Genomic DNA, 24,537 nt, shown 5'->3' with positions numbered 1-24,537 from the left:
ATGTGACATTGATGATATATTGCATGCTCTGTTGATATTTAGCATGTGGGTGACTGTGCAAGATAATAGTGTCATGTGGACACACTGCCACCTTGTGTTCGACCATTGAAGTGCATTTAAATATTGGGAGACGCCACATGCACACCAGCAAAAAAAGTTTGATGACGGATGAAGTGGTAATGTGTGTGTACATAAAATATCACACACAAGGGGCCACATATTCACACGCACGCACACACACACACACACACACACGCACACGCACGCACAGAGCATCTGGTGTCAGGGAGTGTTAAGCAGTGGGCTGGCACCTGTCAGAGCTTAGCGAGGGCGAGTGGTAATCAGACGTCCAGCTGCGCTTCACTGCCAGCAGACTGCTGCCCTGCTTGGCCTTCTGCCTCACTGAACCATCACACACACACACACACACACACACACACGCACGTACACACACTTACACACACAAGACGAAAACACTTTAAAGTGTTAAAAGTTTCCTCGCATGTACACACATATTTAAATTTTTGCAACAGTCATCACAACAGTTTATTTTGTATTTATATGTATTCCTTATATATTACTGAGCAGCCACCCTTTTACTACATTACCAAGAAGTTCCATTACCTGTTCTATGGTTATTACTGTTTTTCGTAAAGCAAATTGATATTTCAACTGATTTCTTTTTACTAGGACTGTCATAGTGACTGCGACGATAACGCGTTATCTATACTTTCCTTTAAAGCGGGTTCAGCAACCCGCAGCTCTAGAGCCGCAGGCTGCTCTTTTGCACCGCCCTAGTGGTTCCCTGGACCTCTTTCAGAGATGTGTGAAAATGGAAAAAGATGAAGAAAAAAAAATGTGTTTGTTTTAGTATATTTTCTGTAGGAGAACAAACATGACACAAACCTTCCTTATTGTTCGAAATCCCACTGTTTATGTTATACATGCTTCACTGATGAGAGTATTTGACAAGCATAATTTTGTCCTACTAATTTCAGCGATCCTTGAACTCACCGTAGTTTGTTTACATATACAACTTTCTCTGACGCTGCCACAGAAAGACGTGTTTTATGCTACTCCTTCTTTGTCTCATTTTGTCCACCAAATATTTTATGCTGTGTGTGAATGCACAAAGGTGAGCTTTGTTGATTTTATTGATTTGTTTGAGTGCTTATCAGGCATATTTGGTCAATCCATGACTGCAAGCTAATTGATGCTAACATGCTATTTAGGCTAGTTGTTTGTACATATTTGCATCATTGTGCCTCGTTTGTAGGTATATTTGAGCTCATTTAATTTCCTTTACTTATGTCGTCTGTGTATTTAATTTATATTTGCATGTCTCATGACACATTATCTGTATGTAATATTGACTGCATTTCCTATAATAGTTGTTTGTGTGCCATGTTGTTCCAGACAACAGCAAACGTTACCCAGCTTGCAAAGATTGTAATAAATCCTTTAGAAGAAGACAGCCTGCCATTTGCTTAAACTTGGACACACACATCTATACCTTTGGCCATTCTAAGCCAGTAATTTCAAGAAGTTATCTCATCCCGTGAGAAGCCTCCATTTTACTAATGATTTCCAATGTTGCAAAAATGTGTAGAATTAAAATTCAAATACAACATTTCTGTCAACAAAGATTTATGTCAGCCTTTGATAGTAGGCTAATAGAGCTAATATAGACACTTACATCATGTGCTGTCTTCATTATCACACTTATATAAGGCTTAAACATTTTTTTCCCCCAGTGCATATCGTGCCGTCAACAAACTGCGGGGGCTGTACGTAACTCTCACTACAAAGATGACGGTCATGTTGTCTTTGCATCTCACTGTTTTGTTGGATGGATAATGGATCATTTACAATGAAATAAGGTATTGTGCGTCGCTACAGCGTCAGTCTGTTGCCAGCCACAACAGGAGCAGCTGATTGCTTGCACCTGCGCTGATTGTAGTAGCATCAGCCAATCCAGAGGGCGATTAAAGTCAGCTGACATGTCATCCTTAAACAGTGTCATGTGTGACATGGCTTACACTTGAATTGCTATTGCGACTCCCAGTGGACACATTTAGAACAGCAGTTTCTCTCATTGAAAAATTGTAGCTCATTTTTATACTTTGCAAACTTATTTTGCGGGCCGTGGGCCGGATTAAACCTGGCCGTACTTTAGACACCACTGGTCTAGGCCGTGTACACATATTAATGATGACAATATATATCTATCTGCGATTAATCGCAATTAATTTTGAGTTAACTATGAAGAAAATGCAATTAATTGCGATAGTTAATTTAATTGTTTGACAGCTTTACTTTTGATATATTTTTTCAAAAATGTTGTTCGAACTGCAAATTGTTAGGGACGCTCAACTTCCCTAGACATATAAATATTTTGTTCTAGGGTCATACTATTCCCTTTATATAAAAAAAATATTTGAAGTAGAGATGTCCGATAATATCGGCAGTCCGATATTATCGGCCGATAAATGCTTTAAAATGTAATATCGGAAATTATCGGTATCGTTTTCAAAAAGTAAAATGTATGACTTTTTAAAACGCCGCTGTACAGAGTGGTACACGGACGTAGGGAGAAGTACAGAGTGCCAGTAAAACCTAAAGGCACTGCCTTTGCGTGCCGGCCCAATCACATAATATCTACGGCTTTTCACACACACAAGTGAATGCAAGGCATACTTGGTCAACAGCCATACAGGTCACACTGAGGGTGGCCGTATAAACAACTTTAACACTGTTATAAATATGCGCCACACGGTGAACCCACACCAAACAAGCATGACAAACACATTTCGGGAGAACATCCGCACCGTAACACAACATAAACACAACAGGAAAAATACCCAGAAGCCCTTGCAGCACTAACTCTTCCGGGACGCTACAGGATACACCCCCCGCTACTCCCAACCCCGCCCACCTCAACCTCGTCATGCTCTCTCAGGGAGAGCATGTCCCAAATTCCAAGCTGCTGTTTTGAGGCATGTTAAAAAAAATAATGCACTTTGTGACTTCAATAATAAATATGGCAGTGCCATGTTGGCATTTTTTTTCCATAATTAGAGTTGATTTATTTTGGAAAACCTTGTTACATTGTTTAATGCATCCAGCGGGGCATCACAACAAAATTAGGCATAATAATGTGTTAATTCCACGACTGTATATATCTGTATCGGTTGATATCGGAATCGGTAATTAAGAGTTGGACAATATCGGGATATCGGCAAAAAAGCCAATATCGGACATCTCTACTTATTAATGATGCGATTAATCGCAATTAATTTTGAGTTAACTATGAAGAAAATGCAATTAATTGCAATAGTTAATTTAATTGTTTGACAGCTTTACTTTTGATATATATTTTTTTCAAAAAAGTTGTTCGAACTGCAAATTGTTAGGGACGTTCAACTTCCCTAGAGGTATAAATATTTTGTGTTAGGGTCATACTATTCCCTTTATATAAAACAAAGATTTGAAGTGTTTTAAGTTAAATTTTTGAGTTAAGATAAAATATAAAAGCTATCGAAAAAAAAACATTAAAGTTTTATTTTTTAAAAAGGTGTATTGGGAGCCACACGCTAGTTGAGGTGTAAAAAAAAAAAAATCAACAGTAATAATCTGTTCCAGGGTCAAACTGCCATCATCTTAACTGTTCTAATACTTTTCTTTTTACATGTCATTTCCACATTTACAACTGTTACACATGTGTAAAAAGTAATCCTAGTAATAATAAACAATTGATTATGGATTGACTGAGTCATGTGATCTCTGCCGTAGGACTGTGCGACATCAACGAGGGATCGGCCACGTCAGAGGACCGCTGCAAGTCTCCTACTTCAGGTACCATGTCCTTTATGTCAATATTAAATTAAATACATCCACATGCTTTCATTTTTGATGCAGCTGCTATTATGTAATCTATCTATAATGCATGCTCAAGATGGACGCTCGTGTTACAAAGCATCCTTTTCTTTTTTAATTACATTTGTGGCTCGCCTAACTTTATCTTTTTCAACCACTGTCAATCTATTTCACATTTCTATCGACTGCACCGCTTTAATATTGTACTTTTAAAGCTTTGTTACGGTTGGTTCTTTTTTTCCCTCCATTATGCAGAGCTCAATAAACAGGAATAAATACCAAAGAAAGAAAAGTGTGCAACAGACCAGAAACACATGCAGCCCCAGTGATGCAAACAATTACACAATAAGGGTCCATACATTAAACTATGTAAATCAAACCTGTTCAGTGTGAAAAAACATAATTTCATGATTATATCACTCAAATTGACTAGGTTTTCTAATTATATATTTTTGACATATGATATTTGATATCATATGGGACAATGCATGCACATCCTCTTAACTAAATAGGAAATATGTTTATTTATTTTAAATGCATTATGTATATTGTAAATATGTATTGCATGTATTTTATTTAATATTATTTACTAAATGTATTAATTCATTTAAGTAGACACCAAACTATGATTAACCCAAAATGAATAAATAAAAATGAAATCTGTTACAAGGTAAAACTGTTACCGCCGTAACACTAACTGATGAACTGGACAGGCAATGTTTTCCACATTCTTAACGCCCATAAAAGTGTAAAAAGAAGTTAACCACTGTACAAATTACACTCTAATGTTGATACCAAATGACAGCACGTGTTCTTAGTCCTACAAGGTCTTTTAGGGTCACAAAAAAGCCCACAAAACACAATTTGAGACTAGGCACGAATAGTGAAAAACCGAGAAAAATGTACACACCTGTACCTCTACTCTAAACACCCAAAACCAGTGAAGTTGGCACGTTGGGTAAATGGTAAATAAAAACAGAATACAATGATTTGCAAATCCTTTTCAACTTATATATAATTGAATAGACTGCAAACACAAGACATTTAATGTTCGAACCGAGAAACTTTTTTTTTTTTTTTGTAAATAATCATGAACTTAGAATTGAATGGCAGCAACACATTGCAAAAAAGTTGGCACAGGAGCATTTTTACCACTATGTTATATTGGCCTTTCCTTTTAACAACACTCAGTAAACGTTTGGGAACTGAGGAGACCAATTTTTGAAGCTTTTCAGGTGGAATTATTTCCCATTCTTGCTAAATGTACAGCTTAAGTTGTTCAACAGTCCGGGGTCTCAGTTGTGGTATTTTAGGCTTCATATTGCGCCACACATTTTCTATGGGAGACAGGTCTGGGCTACAGGCAGGCCAGTCTAGTACCCGCACTCTTTTATTATGAAGTCACACTGTTGTAACACGTACAGAATGTGGCTTGGCATTGTCTTGCTGAAATAAGACGTTGCTTGGATGGCAACATATGTTGCTCCAAAACCTGTATGTACCTTTCAGCATTAATGGTGCCTTCAAAGATGTGTAAGTTACCCACTTTTGTGCAGTGATTTCTCCAGGTTCTCTGAACCTTTTGATATTACAGACCGTAGATGGTGGAATCCCTAAATTCCTTGAAATAGCTGGTTGAGAAATGTTGTTCTTAAATTGTTCGACAATTTGCTCACGCATTTGTTGACAAAGTGGTGACCCCCGCCCCATCCTTGTTTGTGAATGACTGAGCATTTCATGGAAGCTACCTTTATACCCAATGATGGCACCCACCTGTTCCCAATTAGCCTGTTCACCTGTGGGATGTTCCAAATAAGTGTTTGATGAGCATTCCTCAACTTTCTCAGTTCTTTTTGCCACTTTTTTGAAACATGTTGCAGGTATCAAATTCCAAATGAGCTAATATCTGCAAAAACTAAAGATTACCTGTTCGAACATTAAGTATCTTGTCTTTGCAGTCCATGCAATTGAATATAGGTTGAAAAGGATTTGCAAATCATTGTATTCTCTTTTTATTTACCATTTACACAACGTGCCAATTTCACTGGTTTTTGGTTTTGTACATTAATTATTGAACATACAAAACTTGACTTGTAAAAAGCATCCTCTTTTTACCCCTTGCAGATGCAATTACTTTTGATTAAAGTTGTATTAAAAATATATATATATATATGTTTATTATTAAGCAGAGTAAAGAAATATGCGCGGGTGTGAATGCCAAACCCTGATGGATATGATCTAACACGTGGAACTCATCTTTTTGATCCATCACATTTGGGCCAGCATTTTTCTTAGACACTAAGCACCAGCATTGTTAAAAATACAAGACGTAATATACAACTATCGATAATATTTGAAGAAAAACAATAACAAAGAGTAAGATACATACAGTGGGGCAAAAAAGTATTTAGTCAGCCACCAATTGTGCAAGTTCTCCCACTTAAAATGATGACAGAGGTCTGTAATTTTCATCATAGGTACACTTCAACTGTGAGAGACAGAATGTGAACAAAAAATCCAGGAATTCACATTGTAGGATTTTTGAATAATTTATTTGTAAATTATGGTGGAAAATAAGTATTTGGTCAATAACAAAAATTCAACTCAATACTTTGTAATATAACCTTTGTTGGCAATAACAGAGGTCAAACGATTACTATAGGTCTTTACCAGGTTTGCACACACAGTAGCTGGTATTTTGGCCCATTCCTCCATGCAGATCTTCTCGAGAGCAGTGATGTTTTGGGGCTGTCGCCGAGCAACATGGACTTTCAACTCCCTCCACAGATTTTCTATGGGGTTGAGGTCTGGAGACTGGCTAGGCCACTCCAGGACTTTCAAATGCTTCTTACGGAGCCACTCCTTCGTTGCCCGGGCGGTGTGTTTGTGATCATTGTCATGCTGGAAGACCCAGCCACGTTTCATCTTCAAAACTCTCACTGATGGAAGGAGGTTTTGGCTCAAAATCTCATGATACATGGCCCCATTCATTCTTTCCTTAACACGGATCAGTCGGCCTGTCCCCTTAGCAGAAAAACAACCCCAAAGCATGATGTTTCCACCCCCAAGCTTCACAGTAGGTATGGCGTTCTTGGGATGCAACTCAGTATTCTTCTTCCTCCTAACACGACGAGTTGAGTTTGTACCAAAAAGTTCTATTTTGGTTTCATCTGACCACATGACATTCCCCCAATCCTTTGCTGTATCATCCATGTGCTCTCTGGCAAACTTCAGTCTGGTGCAGGTCTACAATTCTTTTCCTGGTGTCCTTCGACAGCTCTTTGGTCTTGGCCATAGTGGAGTTTGGAGTTTGACTGTTTGAGGCTGTGGACAGGTGTCTTTTATACAGATAACGAGTTCAAACAGGTGCCATTAATACAGGTAACAAGTGGAGGACAGAAGAGCTTCTTAAAGAAGAAGTTACAGGTCTGTGAGAGCCAGAGATCTTCCTTGTTTGAAGTGACCAAATACTTATTTTCCACCATAATTTACAAATAAATTCTTTAAAATTCCTACAATGTGAATTCCTGGATTTTTTTTTCACATTCTGTCTCTCACAGTTGAAGTGTACCTATGATGAAAATTACAGACCTCTGTCATCATTTTAAGTGGGATAACTTGCACAATCGGTTGCTGACTAAATACTTTTTTGCCCCACTGTATTACCATGAACCGTGACTGTTCCCCTTGTTTACAGAGGAACATTGATGTATCCTGTCACTAATGTTCTATTTCTTCCAATAACGAGCAGTTTTTGGTCAAAGTCCATCCTTTCATTATTGGGGTGATGTATGGCAGCCAAATGAAAGGCTTTGGTGGACCCCACCCGCTTTTTAATGCGTATTTCACACCCAAAAAAGGCGACGGCCTCAAGGCGTAAACATGGCCGCTTGTATGCAAAGACAAGCCAAAAGATGTCTCTAACTTGACTTTACTTCTCCCTCCTCATCCTTTACACGCCCTAAAGTGTTGATGACAAACAGCAATCTCCAACAGTTCTACAATGGAGCTGGTAGAGGAGGTAAGATTGGCCCAAAGACTTTTACAAGAAGGACAAGAGTGCTCCACATTTGTCCTGTCTCTGTGCTCCATGTCCCCGTAGTGGCACTTAATGCTCTACCAGCCAATATCTAGGTTAGCCTCTGTCTCTGTTGTGTACTGTGAAGGTGTTTACACGTGAATAAGAAGGAATGGCACACTGAGCAGAGACTAATCCAGAAGCCAGGTGGCAGCGTGACTACACGTTAGAATTGCATGCTACTTGTACGTAGCATTAGCGTCACAGTATGTCAATGTGCGTGCGTCTGACCTGTGTCCAACGTCCTCGGCAGTCATTGGAGTCTTTTATGTCCATAATGTCATAAGTTGTTTGTTTTTTTATATATATAATAACGTACTTTCCCTTATATCTTATTAGTCTGTAAAGTTTGGCTGCGCCCATTTTAATACTTATAAGTAGGGCTGCAACAACTCGATTGAATCGATTAAAATCGATTATAAAAATAGTTGACGATTAATTTAGTCATCGATTCGTTGGATCTATGCTATGCGCATGCGCACAGGCTACGCTCTTTTTTGTTGTTGTTTTTTTTTAACTTTTATTTATAAACTGCGACATTTACAAACAGCTGAGAAACAATAATCAAAATAACAGGGTTGTAACGGTACGTGTATTTGTATCGAACCGTTTCGGTACGGGGGGTTTGTTTCGGTGCAGAGGTGTACCGAACGAGTTTCCACACGGACATATTAAGTAGCGTACTGCACGTTGTGTAAACAATATTCCAAATGCCGGACATTTGAGGCATTTAAGAAACAGCTCCGCAAAAAAGGACATGTCCGGTGAAAAGAGGACGTATGGTCAGTCTATCCTAGCCCGTTAGCTGCTAGCATGATAGCAAAAGAGGACATGTCCGGTGATAGCATGCCAGCAGCGACCGGGCTCGGTCCTGACCATACGTCTACTTTTCACCGGACATGTCCACTTTTGCGGGGTTGTCGGGCGGTGTTTCTTAAATGCCTCAAATGTCCGGCATTTTGAGTTAGGGTTGCGTGTATTTTCAATGTACGTTCAGGGTTAAGAAGGTTAAAAACACACCAAATTGTGCGTGCAGCACATTCGTGAGGGAGGGGCAGAGACAGAGAGAGCGAGAGAGTTGTGATAAATGCGCATGCTTCGTCAGGCTCTGCTTTTCATCGATAGATTTATCGATTTAATTTGTTATTTTCTATAGCAGGGGTGTCAAAAGTGTGCATTTTTGTAACATTTTCCTTGTTTTATTTGGCAAGTTGAAAGAACATGGCGCCACTATGCTGGGTTTTTTTTTTCAATAAAATAATGGAAAGGATAGAAATGTAGTTTGTCTCTTTTATCCGAATATTAATCGATTAATCGAAGTAATAATCGACAGATTAATCGATTATCAAATTAATCGTTAGTTGCAGCCCTACTTATCAGCCGAGCTGCTTTAAAGTACCAGTAGCGTGGAAAAACAAGTTGCCTCTATATGGAAGCTTTTATCGTATATATCTGATGTATGACACCAAAAGACTTCCAAAGTTTGCGAGTAAATAGATATGATCAAATAGTATCAATCCCGAGCCATTCTGGGAGATAATGAGCACGCCAGTCACGTGGTCGCGTGGCGTAGAGTTAGGAGCCGCAGATCCCTTCCCCACCAACAATAATGCAAATCATGCAGACTTTGTGGGAGCAAATAACGATTACTTTGGGACAACTGGTGGTCCAGAACCTTATATTGTTGATCCTGAATATAAGGTGGATGAGTTAAAGTTAAAGTACCACTGATAGTCACACACACACACTTGGTGTGGTGAAATTACCCTCTGCATTTGACCCATCCCCTTGTTCCACCCCCTGGGAGGTGAGGGGAGCATTGAGCTCAGCGGTGGCCGTGCTCGGGATTAATTTTGGTGATTTAACCCCCAATTCCAATCCTTGATGCTGAGTGCCAAGCAGGGAGGTTATGGTCCAATTTTTATAGTATTTGGTGTGACTCGGCCGGGGTTTGAACTCACAACCTACCGATCTACATGAATAATTCATTTTAATCCACATGAAGGGTTACAAAGTTACTACTGACACTGTCTTCTGTTATAGTGTTTGTCTCCATCTTCAGGTATAAATTGAATGATGATGAACAACTTCTAGATTTATGGCTAAATCCTCCCATTACAAGACATCGCTGGCTCATTGCTGTCATGCTGCATGAGCTTCTTCTTCTTCTTTACAGTTTTTTACAGCAGTTTGTGTCCAAATACAGTATGTTGCATTACTGCCATCTTCAGTTTCATTTTATAATTACATTATAGTCTCTCCTTGAGTCCAGTGCAGCATAAATTGTAGTTAGCTTTCGGTTATCAATGCTAATAATACTTTGTCTTTGTTAGCGCTTATAATAACAACATCGCTAATATTTGGTTAATTTTCAGGTCACAAAATGTATTTAGAGTATTATTGGCGAGTTTTGGATGGTTATATAGAGAGTTTTGTGGGCGAAATAGAGAGCCCCCATTGACTCCATGATTGTTAGCAGACTTTTTATTTATGTATTTATTTACGACAGCACATGATATGATAATGATAAACAGCACATATCTGTCTAATTTTTGCGTATTTCCAGTATCACTGATCTGATATTATGGTCAGAGTGCAGAAGTGTTACTACAATCTACGGAAACAGCCAAAGATATTCAGGGCAGAATATTCAACATGGGTGACTAAATGTGTGTAATTTTGTGAAAAACTGTATTTTTACATACTTTGCGGCTTTTAAATACAATTTGATATGGTTTAAATGAAACAACGAAACACAATTAAGTATATAAAGTCAACTTGTTTTTCCTCTCTACTGCTACTTTAATAGAAGGAACCATTATTGGTCATTTTAAGTCAGTATGAACACCACACGCCTCACTAAGCCAGTGGAACCATGTGACTCCCTGCAGCCAATCAGCAGAGGGAGGTATGGAAACGTTTATGATTCAATCTAATGAAAGAAAAACACATTCATTACTATGCAATTATTTATAATATAAGTATTACATCTGTAATAATTATTTTTAAATATATATATATATATATATATATATATATATATATATATATATATATATATATATATATATATATATATATAATTAAACCGACAATTATATAATTATATTAACTACAGATTGTTATATGTTATAACTTGTTACATTTATTTAATACAAATTAAATGAAATTCATTTCAAGTAATTAATACCATAATAAAATGTAAACATTGCTCATGAAATAAATGTAACACTAGTTTCACCAAAATCATTTAATTCAATTGTATTTATTGCAATGTAATTAATGGAACATTTCATACATGATTTTCACAATGTAAATCATTGGATTGTACTTTAATTTATTTAAATATCTTTATATGTGTTTGATTTTTCCTACAATTTTCTGTAATATTTAACCTGTCATAAGATACATGCATAAGCCATAAAATAAATACATGTTAATAAAGAGTTTCACAATAATTAATGAATGTTAATGTTACATTAATAATGGGCAATTTAACACATTATTAACCATTGTAATTAATTTATTCCTTTAATTGGATCACCGTGTTTCAAATATAAATGTTACCATTTTTATTTATATATTTTTTCTCACTTTAGTGGTTTTAGTATACTTGCAGATGAGAACGACTGTTATAGTCCACTAAAGAAGGTAATCTAGGGCCACCATGGCAACAACAGAGATACATTTATAAACACATATCATTTAGTTGCAACTCAAAGTTTTGGTCGTCTTATCCACCGTGTGTTTTTCTCCGTGTTGTTTCGAATGTGCCCTTTCTTGTCTCGGGTGCATGCTGCCGTGGCATGACCACCTTCAACGACGCCACACTTTTGTTGCGTCCACTTTCCGGAGCATTGTGCAACATCAGAGGTGTCGTCCCTTTTTGTCCCGTCTGTCACAGCATGCCTCTTGTTACTCAGCGACGTCAGCTTTTGGACGTCTCGCCTGTCAATCAAGCAATCCGCAGGCTCCTGCGCTGTGTACCTTCCGCTGTTCTCTCTCCTGGAGCTTTGCATGGCATCGTGTTTGAGCTTTAGACGTGTGCTTTTGTAAAGCGGGATGTTCTCTTTTTTTCAGCAAAGATGTCACGGAAATTAAGCTTGCCTACTGAGCTAAAGCCAGACTTGGGTAAGCCTTGACTTCGTGTCTCCAAACAAACTTGCTACGATATGCAGTGGTAACACACGCCCATTGACCATGTAGCCTCAAAATGGGCGTTATGTTTTATTTTTGAGTTTGCACGAGACCGCGGTGGCACTGATCTGTCCCCATTGAAATCATACAAAATTTGGATTTCAAAAATGAAATGTCAGTGATTCCACTTGAGAGGTCAGTGGCGCTAAGCTTCAGTCTGCACACTTCATCAGCGCTCTGTAACTTTTACCGCTTCCTCTACTGTCTTCTTTATGTGCTTTCTTAAACTGCCTATGTATGAGACACTAAACAGCTCAACTCAGCATTTTTAGTGGCAAAGATGCCACATTTAGGACATTTAACTGCATTTCTTCTATAAATCATGGAGGAAATGAATACATTTAATGACATTTTTTTCAACTCCGGTATTCAGAATAACAAAGACAACACATTTAAAGTAAATAAATCAATCAAAGTGTATTCATATAGCCCTTAATCATCAGTGTCTCAAAGGGCTGCACAAGCCACAGCGACATCCCCGGCCGGCTCAGATCCCACATCTGGGCAAGAAAAAACTCAACCCAGTGGGGACAATGAGAAACCTTGGAGGGGACTGCAGATGTGGGGACCCCCCGCCCCCGGGGGACAGGTGCAATGAACATCGCGTGGATCTCGTTAATAGTGTGAGAGTCCAGTCCATAGTGTGGCCAGCAGGAGATCATCTTGAGTGGAGACAAGTCAGCAGCGCAGAGACATCTTCAACTGTTGCACAGATGAGTGGTCCACCCTGGGTCTCAACTTTGAACAGCTAGCGACTCATCTGTGGTCAACTAATAACCTCTCCACGCAGCAGAGGGGGGCAGAGCAGAAAAGAGACGGCAGATCAACTGGTGTAAATAAGGGATCTATTTAAAGGCTAGCGTATACAAATGAGTTTCAAGATGGGACTTAAATGCTTCTACTGAGGTAGCATCTATAGCTGTTACCAGTAGGGCATTCCAGAGTACTGGAGCCCAAATAGAAAACGCTCTATAGCTCGCAGACTTTTTTTGGGCTCTGCGAATCACTAATAAGCCGGAGTTCTTCGAACGCAGATTCCTTGCCGGGACATATGGTACAATACAATCAGCAAGATAGGATGGAGCTAGACCGTTTAGTATTTTATACGTAAGTAGTAAAACCTTAAAGTCACATCTTAAGTGCACAGGAAGCCAGTGCAGGTGAGCCAGTATAGCCGTAATATGATCAAACTTTCTTGTTCTTGTCAAAAGTCTAGCAGCCGCATTTTGTACCAACTGTAATCTTTTAATGCTAGACATAGGGAGACCCGAAAATAACAGTTACAGTAATCAAGACGAGACGTAACGAACGCATGAATAATGATCTCAGCGTCGCTGGGAAGTCCATCGCGACCTGAATCAGCAGTACCTACTTAGATTTGCAAACTGTCTCCCACATTAAAATTAAGTGCGTTATTTTAAATGATCTCCCTACACAATGTTGTTTGAAGATTAGCGCTCCAGTAGACTCATAGTTGGTCACTCCACAATGTTGTGCGCCTTGGTAGAGTGGCCATGCCAGCAATCTGAGGGTTTTTGGTTAAATCTATGGCGTCTGCCAACCTAGTCACATCCGTGTGTCCTTGAGCAAGACACTTCACCCTTGCTCCTGATGAGTCCTGGTTGGGGTCTTGCATGGCAGCTCCCGCCATCAGTGTGTGAATGTGGAAATACTGTCAAAGCGCTTTGAGTATCTCAAAGGTAGAAAAGCGCTATACAAGTATAACCCATTTACCATAATTTATTAGTTTTACTTAGGCTGCTTTCTCCCTAAGCGTTCTTTATTTCTGTTTTTCTAAGCACACTTACTTAAAGTTTGGACACACTTACTCATGATTTTGAATGAGAGAATGTGTCAAAACTGTGTACAAATACTGTATGTAAGAATTATGATATGCAAGGTTCAGTTCGAACAGTCCTTCTCAAATAGTGTCAAGGTCATCGGGGAACATGCTTTTTGTTGCCGTACCAGAATATGATGAAGCGTATGTAGCACTTGGTTTCTCTGTAACCATGGTGGGAGACGAGGAAAGACCGGTGTGTTGTTTCCTTTAATGTTAGTAAACTTACAATGTTATGCAGAGGTGTTGTCATAACAATTTTATTGACACATTATACTATTTATAGTCACGGTGGAGAGGGGGGGGGAAATATTTTCTTCTTCCTAGGGGGCGTATAATAGAAAATATTTGAGAAGCACTGAGTTAGAAGAACATGACATGACACACATCTATCACAAGCGCTCCCTCAGTTCCATCAATGACCTCTGACCTCACAAATGTTCCCCCACACACTCCAGGAAAAAGTCCCAATACTTAAGTACAGTAGCAGCATATGGTGCATCCGTAAAGCGCTTCACTTTTCCACTTTTTGTTATGTTACAGCCTCTTAATTTTTGTTCTCAAAATTCTACACACAATTCCCCATAATGACATTTTTTTTTTTTTTTTTTTTTTTTTTTAGCAAATTAAGAGAAATAAAAAAATCCCATGTACATAAGTATACACAGCATTTGCTCAATACTCAATAATGCACCTTTGGCAGCAATTACAGCCTCAAGTCTTTTTGCAATCAAGATGAGTGATTTATGCCGATAGTCATTCAGAGTGGAGTTTATGAAAACATTTCTTCCGAAGTTTATGTCAAAATTATTCTTACTGTTTATGTCTTTGATGTCAGCTATACTTTGGTGGTGGAGCGGGGACTAAATTTAATATTCTCGGAATGAAGCGATTGTCTTGCTGTTGTCTCCCCCCATTCAACATGTACAGAAGTAGTGTTATGTACTGTTGAGGTTGTTGCTTTTAAACGATAGTAGCAAAAACAAAAGTATGGTCTGGAGTGTCATGTGTGGATGTAACAATGACAGACGGGATTCAGTTGTCGACACAAAAAGCTGTTTAATTCACGGCCTTACAACTCCTCCAAGTGCTAACGGCTAGCCTCAGGCACATACACAGAGTGTAGTAACATGAAGACATGCCCTGATAACGTCACGTCTGCGACTTCAGAAACTACGGCAAGCCGTACGTATCGCAACATGAAAGGCACAGCACAGCTCCATTTCAAAAAGAGAGGTAAAACAAAAGTAGTGAAAAGAAAGAAGAATGGATGAATAAATAACTTGACAGCGTCAGACAATTATAAATGCACAAAGCTGTGTTTGGTTACAGCGGAAGTCACTGCTTTTTCTTCTTCTAATTCCGTTTACGTTATGTGTAGCGCATGTCAAAATAAAGTATTCCGATTTAAGGTGTGATGCATTAAAACGAACGTCCTCATCGAATCATTTTTTCGGGATCCATGTACACAGTAACAGTCTAATCCGAATTATGATAAGATTAAATCAATTGGGTCCATGTAACCGTGGCTAGTGAAGCATGGCGGTGGCAGCATCATGCTTTGGGAATGTTTGTCAGCGGCAGGAACTGGGAGACTAGTCAGGATAGAGGGAAAGATGACTGCAGCAATGTACAGAGACATCCTGGATGAAAACCAACGTTTCCCATCCAACCTGACGGAGCTCGAGAGGTGCTGCAAAGAGGAATGGGCAAAACTACCCAAAGATAGGTGTGCCATAGGTAGCAAAAGTTACATCAACAAAGTATAGAGTAAAGGCTGTGAATACCTTTGCACATGTGATTTTTTAATTTTAATAAAATTGCAAAATGTTTTTTACAAAAACTTTTCACATTGTCATTATGGGGCATGGTGTGTAGAATTTTGAGAACAAAAATGAATGTATTCCATTTTGGAATAATGAGTTTTTTTAAATGAAGCGCTGTGAATACTTTCCAGATGCCCTGTATCAATAATGTTTCCATGCACTAAGTATGTATTTGCACTGCAGGTTCTTTACCTCTCTCTCTGTCCTTTCCTCTCACTGTTCTCTTGTCTGTATGCCCGCCCCGGGGTGCCAACCCTCTAGACCACCGGGACAACTCGTTCAGTCGCTCGCGCTCGTCCAGCGTCACCAGCATCGACAAGGAAGCAAAAGAAGCCATTCTCTCCTTCCAATTCTGCGAGACCTTCGCCCGCAAGGGAGACAGCACTTTATCGCCTTGCCTGTATGTGGGCACCTCCCTGGGCAGCGTGATGGCTCTGGCCATCATGCTGCCGCCTGCTGGGGAGCAGAGGCAACTACAGCCTGTCATCCTTTCACCCACAGGTAACGTTGGCCTACTTTCTTAATGTGTAAGTGGTTTGACCACATGAACGACTTCTAAAATGAAAACGCTAAACTTTTTCACCAATGTTGGTGAATGTTAGAAGACAATATTTATGTGCCGTAATTTAGTATCCCTAACAATATTTGATAGAACCAAATCAACATGAATCAAACATGACTGTTTTCATATACAATTTTAAATGAAGAGCAATACTATTTTGGTACCTCTAACACAACTTTTAAGTAAAACAAAAAAGTGGGCAAAACAATAAAAAATTGTGGTGCCCTCAAAAACTTTTGGTAAAAATAGAATTGACAAAACTCCAGTTATTTTGGTAACCCTGGTAACTTTTGAATACAATTGTGTATTTGACAGTACAGTTATATTCTGCTAATACATTTTAATATGGCTATTTTTGGTCCCGAACATTACTGTTACTTTAGTAAAAACATTTCATAGAACTTGATTACAGATCGTGAAAATGATTTTGGTTCCCCTAAACCAGACCTGGGGCCGTATTTATCAAGCGTCTTAGAGTGCCATATTACACTTAAGTCCTGAGAATTTGTGAAATTTTGTCCTACTCTCAAACTTAAGAATAAAAGCTATTTATCAACTTTCTTCAATCAATCAATCAATCAATCTTTATTTATATAGCCCTAAATCACAAGTGTCTCAAAGGGCTGCACAAGCCACAACGACATCCTCGGTACAAAGCCCACATACGGGCAAGGAAAAACTCACCCCAGTGGGACGTCGATGTGAATGACTATGAGAAACCTTGGAGAGGACCGCATATGTGGGTAACCCCCCCCCTCTAGGGGAGACCGAAAGCAATGGATGTCGAGTGGGTCTGACATAATATTGTGAGAGTCCAGTCCATAGTGGATCCAACATAATAGTAAGAGTCCAGTCCATAGTGGGGCCAGCAGGACACCATCCCGAGCGGAGACGGGTCAGCAGCGTAGAGATGTTCCCAGCCGATGCACAGGCGAGCGGTCCACCCCGGGTCCCGACTCTGGACAGCCAGCACTTCATCCATGGCCACCGGACCTGTGCCCCCCCCCCCCCCTCAAGGAAAAGGGGAGCAGAGGAGAAAAGAAAAGAAACGGCAGATCAACTGGTCCAACAGGGGGGCTATTTAAAGGCTAGAGTATACAAATGAGTTTTAAGATGGGACTTAAATGCTTCTACTGAGGTAGCATCTCTAATTGTTACCGGGAGGGCATTCCATAGTACTGGAGCCCGAATAGAAAACGCTCTATAGCCCGCAGACTTTTTTTGGGCTCTGGGAATCACTAATAAGCCGGAGTTCTTTGAACGCAGATTTCTTGCCGGGACATATGGTACAATACAATCGACAAGATAGGACGGAGCTAGACCGTGTAGTATTTTAATTAATTTTAAATTTTAGTGATTCTTAAGTCTAAGAATCACTCCTACTCTCTACGATATTTAAGAGACCTTCAGAGGTGTCCTAAGTGGTTAGGAGTTGCCAGCGGGGGATGGCACTGAGGCGAAAGAGACGTGCGCGAACGTTCAGGGAGCGGAAGGATGTCCTGGCTTTGTTTGATGACGAGCAGCTGATCAAACGGTATCGTTTAGACAGAGTGGGTATTATTTTTGTCACAGATTTAATAAGGGGCGTCATCTCATCAACAACATCACGCAGCAGAGCTTTCACAGCAGAACTAAAGGTCATCACAATGCTTCGATATCTCGCCACTGGGAAAATTAATTGGAAAGAAAAGGAAACATTTATTTTTGATTCATTGCCAATATTGTTTGTTTGTTTTGTATTATTTTGTAGTTTATTGTCAAAATATACACTCCCATTGTCCACTTAAATATTTCTAAGATATTTCTTTATTCTAAGACAAAGGATTCCCTTCTGTGATTAGTCATTTCTATGGACACAGAAATTACGTCACCTAAAATTCTGTTTACGGCACATACTAATGTCGTAATTCAGCTCTGAGTGTGACATTTAAGATTCAGTCCTACACTTCGCTGAAAGTGTGAGTAAGATGCTTGATAACTAACTTTTAAGTGCAGCTTTCAGCGAAGAATTTCTTTGCTCATAAGTCAACTCTTAGCAGACTTCTTAGGAGTAATTCTAAGACGCTTGATAAATACGGCTTTTCAATCTGGCTCGCTGGACATTCCCAAAACATTTTTTTAGATCTTTAAGATGGAAAGTGTAGCTGCCATTATGATGTGCAGTGATGTTTTCAAATGACCGTAAGTCTTGAACTATACAAAGTATTTCAATGGTTGGAATCTGTGCTTTTGCATGATATACTAGTTACTATGTTAATCTAAGTCACAGCAGCTCAGACGAGGCAACAAGCAGTGTGGGTGGGGAGCGTTTCCACAAAGTGTTTCCAGAGGAGCCAGCCTGAAATGCGGGTGTCAGGGACAGACGCGGAAGGAGATTTTTACAACAAAGTTCTAAAGCTTAGTGAAATATCAGATTGTAGGTGGGAGTTTTTTTACCCTTCGCATTCATATTTTGCTGTTTGTTGCATTTTTGTTGCGTTTCACTCGATTGTAAAATATGCCGATCGAGAGTGTGTGTGACGTTCATACGTTGTCAATATTCAGTGTTTTATCGTTCATAGTTAATATTGTAAATCCCACATTATTTATTTTCATGTACATTCTGGGTGTCTCATTCAGGAAAAAAAAGTAAAATTCCATTCCGTTTTTTAAGGCGGTCTGTCATAACGTTTTTAGCTTTCAGACATTATTGTGAGGTTTTGCATTAGTGTTCCTAAAAATAGATATACCGACCCTCTAAATTTGTCCTCCCGAGGCAAAATTATTGCCTAGGCCTGGCCTTAACATTTGATAATAATGTTGTTTGGTAACCCTAATTGCACACAAACGGTACACTTCAGTGTTTTGATATCCACTTGTTAACCAAACAGCATGGTTATTTTGTTACCACTACAAGGAGGCGCCGTTCCTCAGATGGTTTGGCGCAGTCCAGAAACTTGAGGGTTCCGGGTACAAATCCAGCTTCAGTCATCCTAGTCACTGTCGAGGAGTCCTTGGGCAAGACACTTCACCCATGCACACTGATGATGTATGAATGTAAATGAATGTTGAGTGGTGGTCGGAGAAGCCGTCAGAGCAAATTGTCAGCCATGTTTCCGTCAGGCTTACCACCATCAAGGTATGAATGAATGATGGGTTCTCAGTTGTCACTGTATATCACTTTGAGTGTCTAGAAAAGTACCATATAAATGGAATCCATTATTATTATTATTATAACTTAACGTAACACTACGGTTATTTTGGTACCCCTGTGTGCATCCAGCAGCAGTTACAGTATATTGCTACTTCTAACACATTTTGATCAACTATAACTATTTTGGTAACACTAACTAATCGGAATTTAATTGTTTGCCGAACATTACCGGTGTTTTAGAACCCCTATCAACATTTAATAGAACTTTTTTACCAAACGTTTTGGTGCAACTAAGCTTTTGATAAAAATGTTTACAGGACAGTAATGCTGTTTTAGTATTTTTAATTTGGAAAAAAATAGTTGACCGTTTTTTAATACCCTGAAGAACTGTTGATTAAAACAAGTTTTCAGTTTATATGGGTACTGCTAACACGTGTTGGTGACATAAAGTAAGGCTATTTCAGTACCACGACCAAATGTGGATTAAATTTAAATAAAAGTAGGTACTCATAACATTTGATAGAATTTCTTATGTCAATGTTATTTTGGTGCGCATCAATAAAACCCCTGCTAAAACATAAATAAAGTTGTTGGGATCCCCCAACAACTTTTGATCAGAAATGTCTACACAACATTATTCTTGGCAACCTTTGGACACAATTTGTGTACCAAACATTTGTGGTATGTTGGTACCGCCATTACCTTTGATGCAAACGTGCAGTTAATAATAAATTAAAAAAATACCAAACAGTTACGTTAGAGTCAGTTATTTTGCTGTGGCGAGTAACTTTTGGTGAAAAATGTTTACAGAAAGTTTTGGGTATTTTGTGACCTTTTAAAGGGGAACTGAACTTGTTTGGAATGTCACAATCATTATTAATTACATGGTGATGGATGTTTAGCTTTTTTTATCCATCCATCCATCCATCTTCTTCCGCTTATCCGAGGTCGGGTCGCGGGGGCAGCAGCTTAAGCAGGGAAGCCCAGACTTTCCTCTCCCCAGCCACTTCGTCCAGATCCTCCCGGGGGATCCCGAGGCGTTCCCAGGCCAGCCGGGAGACATAATCTTCCCAAAGTGTCCTGGGTCTTCCCCGTGGCCTCCTGCCGGTTGGACGTGCCCTAAACACCTCCCTAGGGAGGCGATCGGGTGGCATCCTGACCAGATGCCCGAACCACCTCATCTGCCTCCTCTCGATGTGGAGGAGCAGCGGCTTTACTTTGAGCTCCCCCCGTATGACAGAGCTTCTCACCCTATCTCTAAGGGAGAGCCCCGCCACCCGGCGGAGGAAACTCATTTCGGCCGCTTGTACCCGTGATCTTGTCCTTTCAGTCATAACCCAAAGCTCATGACCATAGGTGAGGATGGGAACGTAGATCGACCGGTAAATTGAGAGCTTTGCCTTCCGGCTCAGCTCCTTCTTCTCCACAACGGATCGATACAGCGTCCGCATTACTGAAGATGCCGCACTGATCCGCCTGTCGATCTCACGATCCACTCTTCCCTCACTCGTGAACAAGACTCCTTTTAGCTTTTTTAATACGTTCTGAATATTACATAAATGTGATGAAAAGTTTGCTTACAATGAAGCCTATGGGAGCCGCGCAATTCTGCCTACATAGCCCTTAATAAAAACTTCCAAACATGTACATATGTAATTTAGTAAAAGGCACATTTATAATAACATTTAATATTTACGTATTTTGCTCATTTTAAACATACACGGCGCATTAATTTTAAAAACTCATCACAATGTGACTATTACTCGCTGCAGACTTCATGAGAGCCAACAAACATAATAAAACATTACTTACTGTACAGGGTCTGCTGTCATTAGGATTAGGATGTTCATACAGTATATTCCCATTTAGATGAAGAATGCGTCTGTTCGTGTGTCGTCCATGCCATTTTCAGGTCCTAAATGGCTGTCAAAGTGTACCACCTGTTCGGAATACCTACTCAGACTTATTCTGTTCAGGTAAGATCCATGATTTAGAATCTAGAATAAACTTCCATAGAGCAATGAAGCGAGGAAGCAGCAGACCACTCGATGTAGATATTCATGTACAGTATATATTCATTTCACCCACTGTATAGAGTGTACAGGGTCACATTTGTGGGCCACACCTTTCTTTGCACTTCTATATTTTTTATATTTTTATATATTTACACATTGTTTTCTTGCATGCACACATCGCACTGTATGGAATGGCCTCAATCTCGTTACCCTGCGTAATGACAATAAAGCTGATTCTGATTCTGATTCTGATAATGTAGACATAGGGACACCCGGGAGTGATCCCGGCGCCGCTATAAATAGTTTGTCTGCGTTAGCGCTTATAGTAACAACATCACTAATACTTGGTTAATATTCAAATCATGAAATGTAAATGGAGTATTGTTGGCGCTTTTTGAATGGTTATTTATTTGGTTTTCTGGGCAAAATAGAGGAGGACTTTTATTAACTTTTATTCACAAGTTCGAATGCATAAAAATAAAAAATCAATTTGTCGTCATCTGTTTCATAATGATTGTCAACAATAGGCAAAATTACCCCAAAAAATTGCAGTTCCCCTATAATACAAGTGTTATTTTGGTCCTCCTAACACATTTTGTCAATGAAAAAAATCAGTCTCCCCCAACTCTGAGTTGGTACCCCAAACAAACTTAAATGAATATCGTAAATAACCATTAGAGTTATTTTGGTTCGACCAACCGATTAGGCAATTCCGGTTTACTAACCAGTGGTGTTTTTGTACTACCCTTGACAGCATAAAAGCAGGTAAGAATTGTGTATGGTGAACTAATACGTTGTGACTTCACACGCTCTTCCTCAGGCATGTTGATCCGACTAAAGGGCAGCATCATGCGGTTGGCCTTCATGGACTCCGCCGGTTCCCTTTTGCCCCCCGCCAATGACCTGTGGTTCGAACCCAACGTCTCGGTGGACGGCGAGGAGCGAGAAAAGGTCCGCAAGCGTCGTCCCGTCTCGGTGTCTCCGTCCAGCTCGCAGGACCTGAACGAGGGCCAGTATGCGGTGGCGTGCTCTGAGAAGCAGGCCAAGGTGCTCTCTCTGCCCACCCAGACGTGCATCTACAAACACAGCATCACAGAGACCTCCTTCATCCTCCGTGCCGACGTGGTTCAGATGAGCCACGGCGTGTGCTTGGCGTGTTTCTGCGCTAACGGCCACATCATGACCCTCAGGTGAGAAGCGACGGACTCCGCTAGGTTCAGACCACTTTCAACGAGGTCCCTGTCCTTGTGTGTAGTTTACCAGGACTGAGACCCCTCATGGACGTAAACTACCTGCCTCTGACGGACATGAGGATAGCCAGGACCTTTTGCTTCACCAACCTGGGCCAGGCCATGTACATGTGCTCCCCCACTGAAGTCCAGAGGATCACTTACAGTCAGGACACCTGCGAGAACCTACAGGTGAGCGCCACATCGTTTATAGTTTAGAACATAAAGAGGGTTTCTATTCAAGGTTGTGTTTTGCAGGAAATGCTTGGGGAATTGTTTACACCAGTGGAGACACCAGAGGCGCCCAACAGAGGGTTCTTCAAGGGTCTCTTTGGGGGAGGATCACAGTCCCTGGACAGGGAGGAGCTATGTACGTAAAATGGACGCACTTTTCCTACCACTGCACTCCGCTTCATTTTCGGCCTTTGTCACCCAGTCGGGGAGTTGGCAGCCGGACGAGCATCCCGAAGCCTGGCCCAGCACATCCCGGGCCCAGGCGGCATCGAGGGCATGAAGGGGGCGGCATCCGGCGTGGTGGGGGACCTGGCGCGAGCCCGGATAGCGTTGGACGAGCGAGGGCAGAAATTGGGCGAGCTGGACGAGAGGACGGCCGCCATGATGGCCAGTGCAGACTCCTTTTCCAAGCACGCACACGACGTAAAAACCCTTTCTGTTATTATTTCATCCATTTGTGTGTCTGTGTGTAATAACGTGTTGTTTTCAAACAGGCCCGCGGCATAAACACTAAGTGACGTTTATGTGCCACAAACCATTAGGCGGTCCACATGATCATGGCCTAGACCAGGGGTCTGCAACCCAAAATGTTGAAAGAGCCATATTGGACCAAAAATACAAAAAAAAAATCCTTCTGGAGCTGAAAAAAAATAAAAGCCTTATATAAGTCTTATATATATATATATAAGGCAACACGTGGTGTAAGTGTTTATATTAGCTTTTAACTATCAAAATGACTATGTTTCGCAGGCTGACGCAAATTTTTGTTGATAGAAATGTTGAAAGGCAATATTTATTCTACCAATTTTTGTAACATTGCAAAACATTAGTAAATTGGAGGCTTCTCACAGGGTGAGATAACTCCTGGAAATTACTGGCTCAGAATGGCCAAAGGTATAGATGTGTGTGTCCAAGTCCAAGGAAACGGCAGGCTGTCTTCTTCTAATGGATTTATTACAATCTTTGGCAAGCTGGGTAACGTTTGCTGTGGTCTGGAACAACATGGCACACAAACAACTATCAGACATGCAGCCAATATTACATACAGATAATGTGTCATGAGACATGCAAATATAAATTAAATACATAGAGGACATAAGTAAAAGAAATTAAATGAGCTCAAATATACCTACAAACGAGGCATGATGATGCAATATGTACATACAGCTAGCCTAAATAGCATGTTAGCATCGATTAGCTTGCAGTCATGCACTGACCAAATATAAAGTTAAAGTACCAATGATTGTCACACACACACTAGGTGTGGCGAAATTATTCTCTGCATTTGACCCACCACCCTTGATCACCCCCTGGGAGGTGAGGGGAGCAGTGGGCAGCAGTGGTGGCTGCGCCTGGCAATTGTTTTTGGTGATTTAACCCCCAATTCCAACCCTTGATGCTGAGTGCCAAGCAGGGAGGTAATGGGTCCCATTTTTTATAGTCTTTGGTATTACTCGACCGGGGTTTGAACTCACGACCTACCGATCTCAGGGCGGACACTCTAACCACTAGGCCACTGAGCCTTGAGTCAAGTCCCTAAGATTGGC

The 24,537-nt window shown here is 40.3% G+C and overlaps 1 protein-coding gene across 7 annotated transcripts in view; it reads left to right on the top strand.

Annotated features, from left to right (window-relative positions):
• The window catches only part of stxbp5a (syntaxin binding protein 5a (tomosyn)), a 260,924-nt gene that overhangs the window by 229,260 nt on the left and 7,127 nt on the right, over positions 1 to 24,537 (top strand). Inside the window, exons 20-27 of one of the 7 annotated variants that reach the window (XM_061929520.2) lie at positions 3,793 to 3,855; positions 7,844 to 7,897; positions 12,035 to 12,085; positions 16,079 to 16,318; positions 22,348 to 22,717; positions 22,783 to 22,948; positions 23,015 to 23,126; positions 23,193 to 23,413. In XM_061929520.2, coding sequence (XP_061785504.2) covers positions 3,793 to 3,855; positions 7,844 to 7,897; positions 12,035 to 12,085; positions 16,079 to 16,318; positions 22,348 to 22,717; positions 22,783 to 22,948; positions 23,015 to 23,126; positions 23,193 to 23,413 — 1,277 coding nt within the window. Of the gene's footprint in view, positions 1 to 3,792; positions 3,856 to 7,843; positions 7,898 to 12,034; positions 12,086 to 16,036; positions 16,319 to 22,347; positions 22,718 to 22,782; positions 22,949 to 23,014; positions 23,127 to 23,192; positions 23,414 to 24,537 lie in introns of all 7 variants that reach the window. The other 6 variants (XM_061929521.2, XM_061929523.2, XM_061929522.2 and 3 more) reach the window with 6 other exon arrangements.

The sequence above is a fragment of the Nerophis lumbriciformis genome, linkage group LG34 (assembly GCF_033978685.3).
Source record: "Nerophis lumbriciformis linkage group LG34, RoL_Nlum_v2.1, whole genome shotgun sequence".
NCBI classification, from domain to species: Eukaryota; Metazoa; Chordata; class Actinopteri; order Syngnathiformes; family Syngnathidae; genus Nerophis; species Nerophis lumbriciformis.
The sequence above is the reverse complement of the archived record's forward strand: the minus strand, read 5'-3'. Positions and strand labels throughout refer to the sequence as shown.